This window comes from Penaeus monodon, chromosome 3 (genome assembly GCF_015228065.2).
Source record: "Penaeus monodon isolate SGIC_2016 chromosome 3, NSTDA_Pmon_1, whole genome shotgun sequence".
In the NCBI taxonomy this organism is placed as follows: Eukaryota; Metazoa; Arthropoda; class Malacostraca; order Decapoda; family Penaeidae; genus Penaeus; species Penaeus monodon.
In genome coordinates, this window is record NC_051388.1 from 40,863,685 (window position 1) to 40,876,184 (window position 12,500).

General features: G+C 34.5%; 1 protein-coding gene across 1 annotated transcript; it reads right to left on the reverse strand.

The window, feature by feature from the left end:
- Positions 1 to 8,456: 8,456 nt before the first annotated feature.
- LOC119586288 lies at positions 8,457 to 10,425 on the reverse strand. Its single transcript, XM_037934997.1, has 3 exons — positions 10,399 to 10,425; positions 9,848 to 10,296; positions 8,457 to 9,684 (listed from the first exon to the last, which is right to left on the reverse strand). The coding sequence occupies exons 1-3, from the start codon at positions 10,423 to 10,425 to the stop codon at positions 8,457 to 8,459; spliced, it is 1,704 nt and encodes a 567-aa protein (XP_037790925.1).
- Positions 10,426 to 12,500: the final 2,075 nt, after the last annotated feature.

Genomic DNA, 12,500 nt, shown 5'->3' on the forward strand with positions numbered 1-12,500 from the left:
CTGAAGGTGAGCCTCAAGAATCACATCTGAAACCCACAATGGCACTCAGCACTTGTATCTCTATCATTTTTGAATATCACATGTTATCTCTCTCTATATATACATATTGGATAAGTCAATTATTATAACCTTTTTTGTGCATGAGTTTGTGTGCTTTATCAAACGTATGTGCACAGTAAAACTTTTAAAGAGTAAGCAATATTAAAATGCAGTTAACTAACAGTTAAAGGAGTTGATATTCAGTAGACAACAAGTGAATAATACCAGTAGTCCAGTCTTACTAAGTCATAAAATATCCCCTGATCTAAGATACTAACACATCAGATTATATGTAATAGAAATCACTAATGTTATACACTTTGCAACCATTCTGATATATTGCATGAAATGAGAAATATTTTTTCCCATCATAAAAAACACCTTGTATTAGTTTGACTTTTTTCTTTTTGTTTGTCCTGCCATCCTTAATGGCTTGAGAATCATCAGACATTCTTTATTTACACTTATTTATGTGAAGAACATGCTTTGAGTTAAAGGAGCTGACTTGAAATGCACAAGCGAACGGCCAAGGAAGAGGAACATCAGCGGCCAAGTTATGTACAATATTATACATAATGTTGAGTGTGACTGTCTTTGTTTTATCTATTATCATGACATGGTTTAATGTGTCTGTATTTGTTTTAGTGCTAACTTAGGAATAACTGGATGACTCATTATGCACCTCATTCACTCATTACATTGCATTTGTCATTAATTTTCAAAAGGAGTCAGGACATAGAAGCTGTGAGTTTTGAGACTTTATGGGAAGTTTGTAATTTTTTTTTTTTCGATGTGAATCGATAGTCAAGATTTTTTTTTTCCCTAAGGATATGTAATTCATGAAGAAGATCAGGCTGTTAAAATGCTGGCTGACAAAAAATGAAGAAAGTAAAGCCATGTAATTGGCATTGTTTATGAGGGATCTTGAATAATCCATAGCATAGTTTTCGTAATACAGAAATTTCTCTGCTTATTTGGTTTGAAAGATGACAGGATCAAGGCATATTGTTTAAAGTTTATGAGATGGACATTTAACTATAATGGTGATACTGAACTTCTGTGAATGTTCATTATTATTTTTTTTTTTGTTATTATTCTTTTTATCATTGTTTTTATTATTGTTTTTATTATTATTATTATTATTATTATTATTATTATTATTATTATTATTATTATTTTAGTTATGATTATCAAAATGATTATTATAATTATAATTGTTATTATAACTGTTATTTATGATTATAATTATTGTAGTTATTATTAATATTATTATTAATATTATAATTATTATTGTTTTTATTGTTTTCATTATCATTATCATTATGCTTGTTATTATAGTTATTATTATTGGTATTATTTATTTTTCTTTTTGTATAGCTTTTATTTCTCTTTTTATTGTAATGATCATCACCATCATTCTGTATCATTACTGTTATTATTATTATTATCATTATGATAATAATTATTATCATAATCATTATCATTATTATATCATCATTATTATTATCATTATAATTATCATTATTATTATGATGATCTTTTTAATAATTGGTGTTATTGATTATAATAGTAATAGAAGTAAAAATGATAATAATAGTGATTAGGATGATGATGAGGATGATGATGATGTTGATGGTGATAATGTTAATATATAATTGTAATGATGTTAATAGTAATGATAAGGGGAATGATGATAATAGTAATAGTAATTGGTATGACAATGATAACAGTAATAATAATGAAAATGATATTATCAATATTGATGTTAATAACAATATTATTATTATTATTATTATTATTATTATTATTATTATTATTATTATTATTATTATTATTATTATTATTATTGTTGTTGTTATTGTTATTATTGTTATTAATATTGTTGGTAGATGATGATGATGATTATAATGATCATTATTATCATTATCATCATTATCATCATTATTATTTTAATTGTTCTAAATTATTTTATTTATTATTATTATTTTATTTATTATTATTATTATTATTATTATTATTATTATTATTATTATTCTCATTATCATTATCATTTATGATTATTATTATTTTATTGTTAAATTTTTTTAATTATTTTATTGTCATTGTTTTGTTGTTGTTATTATTATGATGATGATGATGATTATGATTATAATTATGATTATGATTATGATTATGATTATGATTATTATTATGATTATTATTATTATTATTATTATGTTATTATTTTATTATTATTATTATTATTATTATTATTATTATTATTGTTATTATTATTATTATTATTATTATTATTATTATTATTATTATTATTGATATAAATATTATTATTAATGTTAATGTTAATGTTAATATTGATTTTGATATTGATATTGGTATTGGTATTGATATTAATGTTAATGTTATTAGTATTATTCAGACAGGAAAGTGATTGTTTTCAGTGATCCTCCTAATGAAAGTTTAGTATTTGAGTCTTGCAATTTGATGATCTGAAGACCTGATTAAAAGATTTAAGAGATTCCCCACATAATCGATGACCAGCTTTTGATTTATTAAAGTCATGTTATATATTGATATTATTTTGAATATTATTTTTTATTTTATTTTATTATTAATGTTATCATTTTTTTGACACCTGGCTCATTATCTCATCAGTTACCAAGTATGATAAAAATGAAAGTGAATCACCCCTCCCCTTCCTTCCCCATTTTAAGATAGATAAATAAGTGAAGAGAAAATTCTAAAAGTATTAAAAAAAAATAATAAAAGAAAAGAAAGATGTAGCTGTGTAAAAAAAAAAAAAAAGGAAGAAAAAAAAATATGATAAACACAATTATTAGCAAGGATGTGAATTTTTGAGACGCGTCTTTATAATGTCAGAACTGCTCCGCCCATCTCGCATGATCACCCCGTCACAAAGTCTTGTAAACTTACATTCGAGCTACGAAGAGGAGGAATGTAATCTTCCAGTCGTTATATTGTTTTTACCTTTGAGTGTAATGGACAGAGCTTACCTGGAGTTAATACCAGTTTACTATACAGTATACTCTTGTTAAAATAGAGTCTCGTCAACACCTCGACTGTAGTTTTGTTCATTAGATACTGTAAAAGGATATGAGTTTATATCGTGATTGGAATATATATATATATATATAAACTATAAATAGAGAATAAATAGGTGAAATGCTTATCTGCAATGATGATTAGCCTCAATTAGTGTGATGAGATAAAAGGTAATGTTGTCTAAAAGGTCTTGACATCAATACTGCATCTTTATTGTGAATAAAGCTTAGTTTAATAAAAGGTAAAAAAAATAATAATATATTAAAGAGTACTGTTTATTTTATTGTAATTGAATGGGATTCTCTAGTTTATCTGGTATTATCTGATTCAGATTATATGAAAAGAGTTATTGATGTTAGTTAAATACATTTCCTTTCCTTATATTAACAATACAAAGTGTGTCCATCTGTGTAATTATTTTCTCAAATATCCCAGTATTAGGAATGTGAGTAACTGGTCATCTGCTGATACTTTTCTATGCTGTAGACAGGTACCCATTTATTTATGCGTATATTGGTCAGTGAATGCTAGTTGGGTTTGCACATGCTGGTATCTCTGAAGGTAGAGTGTGTATTTATCCTGTGATGAAGGTTTTGACCCCATATACTCATGAAGTAAAGTTATGTGTAATGATCAGGTGTTCACATACCAGTATTGTGGATTTTGGTCTCACTTTTCATCAGTATTTCATCTGCTGGTCATTCAACTTACTGATTTGCTTGTCTGTAGGTATTACCAAAGTAGATGAAATACTGCTTGATTTCCTGTGTAATATTCTTATGATTTTAATTTCATTGTATTGATTATTCTTGCAATTTTTAATGATGTTGATATTTATTTGGATGTCATTGGTTTTTGTTATGATTATCACCATTCTTGCTTTTTCATATTATCATTAAAATTATTTTATTATTATTTTATTATTATAATGATTATCATCCTTGTCATTGCTATTATTAATATTTGAATCGAAAATCTCTAGATGGGCTGGAAATAAATCTATGGCAATTAGTCACTCTGTTCATGCTACAGCACTTTTTGTCTTTCTTACGTTTAAGTATTATGATCACTATTGTTTGTGATTGATATATTATTATTATTATTATTATTATTATTATTATTATTATTATTATTATATTATTATTATTATTAATATTATTACTACTACTATTATTATTATTATTATTATTATTATTATTATTATTATTATTATTATTATTAATATTATTATTAATATTATTATTAATATTATTATTAATATTATTATTAATATTATTATTAATATTATTATTAATATTATTAATATTATTATTAATTATTATATTAAATATTATTAATATTATTAATATTATCAATATTATAATATTATCAATATTATCAATATTATCAATATTATCAATATTATTATTATTATTATTATTATTATTATTATTATTATAATTATTATTATTATTATTATTATTATTATTATTATTATTATTATTATTATTTATTTTTTTATTAATATTTTTTATATTTTCGTTATTATTTTTATTATTATTATAGTTTTTTGATGTCTCATGCACTTTTTGTTAGTTTTAAAAATTTTAGCAGCCATATATTTTTTTCCACACTGGGTGATATGATTAATGACTTTTTAATATACTAAGTTTGCAGTGGACCGCTTTTGGTTCTTTGTAAAAGTTTTAAAGACATTTTGCGCTTCAAAATTTTCCCCCTGCCTGCAGTTGATTAGTTTTAACAGGAGTAGTCTGTATGTGTGAAGCATATGTAAGTAGAGTTACAAAGTGTGGTTTAACATGATGAGCCGTGCTATGCTACAGCTGTGTGTAGAGTTTTACCAGTAGGGTCATCCAGGCAACGGTTCATGCGATCATTGCTCTCAAACCACCAACTGATAGTTTTTGGAGTCTCACTGAATGCCTAATCCAGTACTTCGTGTCTGTTTTGCTGAGGTGAATATCTCTTATTTATTTATTTTTTTTGTTTTGTTTTGTTTTTAATAGTTATCTCACTAAGCATTTTTTTTTCTTTTTTCGGAACAACAGAACTAGCATTTAATCTTTCAGTGTGTGTTTGCTCGTTTGAGAAGCATGATCTGTGGACTTTGTATTGGTGCGGCCATTAGTGTGTAAGGACCATTTTTTGCTGGCCAGCCCCCCAAAGCTTTAAGGGCAAGTGCTCAGGAGGAAAGTGTGAATATGAAGGTTGTGAAGTAATGATTTTTAAAGAGAAAATGAAGGTAAGCAAACCATTCACTCACAGTGCTCCTACAAAAAAAGTGTTCATCCTTGTGGGCTACTGATTTTTTGTCAGCAAGGTGAAATCTTTATGCCTTGTTTGTAGGACAGTCCTTGAAGTAATTAGTCATTGTTAATTACAAGCAGGTTTTCTAGTGAATGGTTTGCAGGATTTGTAAAGAAATGGATCACTGAATTTCCCATATGGCAATATGAAAGGCTGACAATGGTGTGGTCACTTTGGTACGACGGCAGAACATCTGATAGATACATCCTCTTTGGTGTTTTTCAAATCACACAGCAATAAACTCTCATAGAGAATCATTCTAGGTGGTGATGAGTGTAAAGCGGAAATTATTTTTTGGGAAAAGCCTAAGGACTTTGCACATTTCTTTTATTCTTCGTATATATATAATTTTTTTTTTTTATGTATTATTAATCACTCCCATCACATAATTAGATTTGGGATTGAAGATGCAGGTAATGATCATTAATGCAAATACCTAAATCTTGCAAGGCAGAAAGGAAAATACCCAGGGAAAATTATCTTTGTGTCCAACTTCAGATTTCTAGCACCACTTATGATTTTGAAGAGTTTGAGCACTTTATTTTTAATCCCCTTTTTCAACAACCAGCACAAAGTGTCTATGCATGATCGTGTGAAAGCCATAGTGACAAACATGCCTCACCATTTTTGGTTTTATTTCCTTAATGCTAAGCCAGGATGATCTCATGAGCCAAAGGTGTCTAGTGCAATTGGTTGACTTTGAAAGAGTGCTGAGAGCACTTTGTCTTTCATAACCTCACTGTCTTTCATGGGGGGGTTTGGCTGGCATTTTGACACAAGCAGCGGGAGTGACGCAAACATAGTCTAGCTTTCTGTACCTCCACACCAGCCATGTGTGAGAGTCCCTTGGAGACACCATAAATTAACAAGGATGGTTTGTGAAGCATTAGTAAATAAAGAAGAAAGTGAAGATAAAAGGTAGAAAAAATCCTATTTGGTTAAATTTGTACAAAAAAGGGTTATGAGTATTTTTGTTTGTTTTTGTTTGGTTTAAAAAGGTCATGTTTGTGTGGCTCCAGCATTGCAACACAGTCCAGGATATTGTTCATAATGTAACCTAAGTTGACTTCTGTCAGCCTATATGCCCTAAGTGTTTCTTCCAGTGTACTGAGAATGGTAACACTTCTTCAGCTCATGTGATACCCACAAATGTAATAACCATTTTATCCAAGATTTTTGTAGTGATATAGAAATAGCCATCTTGTTATGCAGCTTTTTGTCCACCCATATGTGACTGAATGGTCGAATGGTAGTATTATGCAAGTAAATGGTTTGTTATCTTTTGTATAACATACTATAAGCAGTAAATAGAATTAAATTTGATTTGTAACATTTATTATAATCAAATGAGTATATGCATTACAAGGCTGACAGGAATGTCATGTGCCGTCACATGGCGCGCAAGGAAACTTGTTTACCACCTCAAGTTCAGTGTAAGTGCGGGCTATCATTACTTTGTATATTCTTAACTAAGCTGAATAAATGCCTCTGTGTTATTTGTAATTCATGTTTAATTATCCAGCTATTTCATTTGAACTGTTTTGAAGGTGGATTTTGGGTAAAGTATTTTTAACGCAGGAGTAGTTTGAGTTAACAAAGGGGAAATAATACAGGTCTGATGTGAGTGAAGGTTATTGAATACTGACAAATACAACATGAAAAAATGAAAGTGAAAGTTGTAAAGTATAGTTGATGAAAATATTAGGAAATGTAATTTCTCATTACTACTGATAGATATACAATGCATGCTATCATTACTATCTCAAGGACCAAATAATTTGTTTTTTCAAGGGAGTGCTTACTTCATCACAAAGAAAACATTTAAAGTAATCAAAGAGAGAAGAAAGATATAGTTATACATTGTAAAATAAATGAGATATTGTTGAAGGCTGGCCATGAAGTTATTAGAAAAAAATGTCATAGAGGAAGAAACATTTTAAATTGGAATAGGAAGAAATGCCAGAAGTTTTTATGAATCAAATACTATAGACATCTCACTGGGTGGCATTTTATGAAAATGAAATATTTTGGTACAGCTAAGTATGCTATTCTTCAGTTTATAGTTTCTATAGTTGAGCCTGGTTTCCATTATCTGAACTTTTAATATGTCTCCCACATCACTTCGCTCAGGCTCAATGTCGGGCGACCCATGTTCCTCTCACACATCACACATGCAGAAAATATCCCTTTTTTATGTTGACTCTACAGAGAAGGGTCTCTCACTAGCTATGTATATTGTATTTCAGTTTTCTTGATGAGGATTTTTCATTTGTATGCCAGTATTTAAAGCCACATCAATCTGTAGGTCATACCTTTTCAAAAGAAAACTGTAGGAAACTTGTCCACTCTTGAGAAAAGTGAGTTTTGAAATGCTGCATCCCACACAGACAGGGAGAAGGAGAGACATACAGAAACAGAGAGAGTGGAGATGAGAGGGATGGAGAGGAAGGAACATACTAGCACATATATGAAAGTGATTTAGTAGTGTCCTATAATATGGAGAATATATAGGTTAGTAGTGTATAGTGTATACCATCAAACATATCATAACAGCCACAGTTTTACACAGTCTGATTTTTAAAAATATTTTGAAATATCCTAAACAAAAAGTAAGACCAGACATTTTTCAATTTAGAAGATGAAGAACATTTACGCCTACTGAAGTATGGATGTCTGATAACAAGATAAACTTTTGGTGTCCAAGAAAGATACAAAATCTAAAATAATAATAATAAATGAATATACAGAAATATTCCAACAAGTGCTAGATAGAATGACTCCATAAGGAAAGGGACAACTGTGAGAGAACATCTATCTATCTATCAATCTCTTGTCTAGCATATTTATTTGTTTTAAGTATTAAAACAAATGAGAGTACATTTACAAAACTTAGCCAAAGCTTTAACATATTACACGTTAAACTATCTGTGGCAAGCACTCTAAAAGTGAACATTAAAATGACAGCGAAACTAAGAAGGAAAAGAACTAAAAACCTAATGTTAAAACAAATAAATATGTGATCAGTTAAAACTAAAAACTCTGTACTTCTGCTATTGGTTGAGGAGCCAAGTGTTGACGCGATTCTTGAACTGTTGTAGAGACGTTGCGTGATGGAGGCTGGTGTTCCTGACCATGTGGTCCCAGAGGCGGCCATATCTTGGCAGATATGAGCGCAGGTGGTTCTCTGTCCTGACAAAGGGCACACGCACTTGCTCTTGTCGCTCGCGTCCACCACGGGTGTCGTAGCTGGAGTCCTGTGGAGCAGGAAGGCGTAAGCTTGACAGATGTGGAGTCTGCACTGCGTTAATTTTATACATTACACAAAGGCCGCCAACATTGCGCCGGTGTTGCATTGGTTGAAGTGTGACATCCAGCGGTTCCCGAGTTTTGTAGCGTATGATTGCTTCCGCCCTCCTCTGAACCTGATCCAGCAGAAGAAGATATGAAGGCGGACATGCAGACCATACAAGCGGACTATACTCCATAAGACTGCGAACCTGCGACTTGTAGAGTGCTGCTACACCAGGCCCGTCCAGGAGGTGGCTGATGCGACGGATGCATCCAAGCTTCCATGCAGCTGTTTTAGCCACTTGCTGGACGTGACGCGTGTATGTTAAGCCGCTATCGAACTCTACTCCAAGGGTCTTGATAGAGTCCTGCAGAGACAATCTTTTGCGGTCGAGGAGGATGTTTGGAGCGGGCAAGGGGGCCAGGTCCCTCCGACGGGAGATGAGCATCGCTTGTGTCTTCTCCGGGGCCAGCGTCACCTGCCATCTCCGGCTCCACGCCACAAGGCTCTGAAGCGTCTGATTGATGCGCGCTATTGTTCGCTGATGGTCGTCTCGCTTACTCATGAATGACATCGTGCAGTCGTCAGCATACGCGGACGCCTCCGGTATGAGTTGCAGGATGTAATTAAAGAAGACGTTCCACAGCAGAGGTCCGAGGACGCTACCTTGGGGCACAGAGGCACGAATGGGGCACTCGGTGGAGGAGTGGCCGTTCACCTCCAGGGAAAGTGATCTTCCATGGAGATAGTTTTGAAGAAGGTCCAGGAGCTCCTCACTGATACCGAAGCTCATTAGCTTGCTGATGATGCCACGGTGCCACACCCTGTCGTACGCGCCAGCGATGTCTGGTGCGATCACATAAGTGTCTTGGCCATCATCTAAGGCTTGACTCCATGACGATGACTGGACGAGAAGTAGGTCAGAGGCTGATCTCTCTGCCCGAAAGCCAAACTGTTTCTCGTTCAATAATCGGTGGCCGTCGAAGTGCCTAGTGAGTTTTTCAGCAATTATAATTTCAAATATTTTGCTAACAACAGATAGCAGAGATATTGTTAGGATCCGTCGCTGCAGATTTTTTGTGTATCGCCGCTACTCTAGCAGATTTCCACAAACAAGGCCATTGCTTCCTTTGCAAGCAATTGTTGAAAAACCTACATAGGGGCTCTGCTAATTGGTCAGCACAACCTTTGAGCAGACGGGGGCTTATCTGGACCCCACCCATAGCTTTATTCGTGTCTAAATGACGAAGGATTTTCTTGACTTCGTCAACTTTAATGCTGATGGTCTTTAGTGTGGCTTTAGTGTAGAGAGGGACGGATGGGGGAATTAGGTCGAGGTCAGGGACACTCATTTTGCTTGCAAAGTGAGTGGCAAGTACCTGGGCCTTTTCTTCACTCGTGATTGCAGTGGTTTTATCAGGCTTTGTTAATGGTGGTATGGTGTCATCCTGAAGCAGGCCTTGTTGTTGCTTTATACAGGTCCACCAAACTATCACAAGCAATGCGATAAAGTCTGCCTTAGCTTGTGGTACTGACCCATTTGCCTTTATTCCAGAGCCAGTTTGTTCCAATTGTATTTTCCTCTCGATCCACTTTATCACCTGTGTGTGAACAGCGAAGTGGTATTAGGATCCAACAGTCCCCAGTTGGCTACGTAATTATGTCGGAGCTGAGGTCACTGATAACAGGGTCAAGTGAGGAACCTGAAATGTGGGTGGCAAAATCCACATGATTTGTTAATCCATGCACTGTCAGCAACTCATCAAATGCCCTGGCGACAAGATATTGGTTTAGGTCGCCGGCAATGATTGCATGGCTGCATTAATGTTTTTGTAGGAGAGCATCAAGGTGTGACAGAAGATAGGTAAGGGGCTCTCGGCCTTGCCACTGGGGCCTGTAGCACACGCACATCAGAATGGGTGATTCTCCGTGAATCTTAAGGAACATCATTTCCAGAGGATCAGGGATGTCCACAGAGATCACCTGAACCGCGAGGTTCTCACGAAGCAAACAGCGATGCAACCAAAGGTGCCAATCGCCCTATCGCGTCGGTGCCAGCGTGTGTAGCCATTCACCTTCCCAAAGGTGGCAGAGACATCATGATTGAGGAATGTCTCAACGGTAGCAATGATGTCAGGGTTGTGTGGGATTATAAATTTATATGTTAAATCCCCAATGTTTGTCTGAAAACCCCTGACATTGGCTGATATGATGGATAGGCTACCTGGCATACTGCTATGCATAGGGCCAGGTGTATGGGCGTGTATTAGGTGCCAGCGGTGGCCAGTTCGTCGCGTGTGATACGCCCGATGACTGCTGAGGCGTTAGGAATTTGTTTAATGACTGAATCAACAATGCGTTGTTATTAGCCAGGTCGGTAGCGAGCTTAGTAAATAAAAGCTCTTGCCCCTCATGCTCTTTCCGAGTGCGACAGTCTTGCTCCAGATGACCTCTACGTTGACAGTAAGAACAGGTCAAGTTCCTAAAACAATTTACGTCACTGTGACCTGTTCGTTTGCACAGTTGGCAGCGGTCCTTTGCTCTCTGCCCAGTGACTGACCTGGCTCGTACCTGCCCTATATTACATCTGTTCCCACTGAGCTGCTGGCGCCGCTCTCTTGTTAGGGGCTCAGATGAGGAAGGCGGCACTGACCCCCGGTGGGTGGGGGGCCTTTGCGGCGCCTGAACACGCCTCTGGCTGTTGTTAGTGGTGGTGGTGTGGGTGTTGTTGCTGCTGATAGTATTTCTGTTGCTTATGTTGTTGGCAACATTAATTTTCTTTTTATCAGAAATGGCAGCGACTCCCTGTAGAGGTTTAGGCTTTTTGGAAGACCACCATTCGCGAGCTTTTTGATGTCGAGAGAAATGTTCATGCCATGTCTAGCACTGGCGGCAATAGACCGCACTTTTAGTGCACCTAACCTGGATTTGATTGATGCTGTGTTGTCAATTAAATCCAGAATAGAGACAACATCTCTTTTCCCAGCTAGATTTTGGGCAGTAGATTCAAAGAAATTCAGCACGAACTTATTACGACTCAACTCGGCTCGTAATTCTTTTATTATCGCTATTAATTGCTTGGGTTCGAGACACAGTAAGTCGCTGTCGCTGTCATTCTCAGTGTCTTCTGGACTAGTGACTAATGTTAGTGCAGGCTCTGTCTCGTCGTCAACGAACATCACATCGTCACTGAGTCCGACGAGTGTTCGAAGGAAGCCGACTTCCGTGCAATTGAAAGTGCAGCTGTTGGCATTGCAAGCAGTGTGACACATGTTAGGACAGTCTGGAGCTGATCTGAAGGTTAAAAGCTAATTTTTTTTAAAAGTATAGCAAAAAGAAAAATATAGGGGTTTTGACGCTTAAAAATATTAATATACTATTAAAAATCATAAGGGTAGACACTTAAGAATAAAAAAAATAAGACGCTTAAAGGGTCGAAAGATTACGAGACTTTAAAAAATAGATAGATAAAATCAAGTGACCAAGTTACTAAACAAATCAAGACAAATCGATGTCTGAAGATAATTTTAAGTAAGAAAAAAATCAGTTTGTAAGCTTCTTACAAAAAAACAGCAATGATAAAAGTAAAGGGGCAGCAATAATCGGCCGACAACCAGTAACAAACATACAAACAAAAAACACGAAAAACACGAAGCACCAATTGAACTGGTGACAAGCAAGCACCTGTTTCCCTGCCTACGTCTCACGCACTCATAAGACTCGGGGTTTTCACCTTAACTTATCAAGGACCCCCGAGTTGGCGAGAAACACCCCGAACGGGGAACCTAACCCTAGCAGTTGGTTT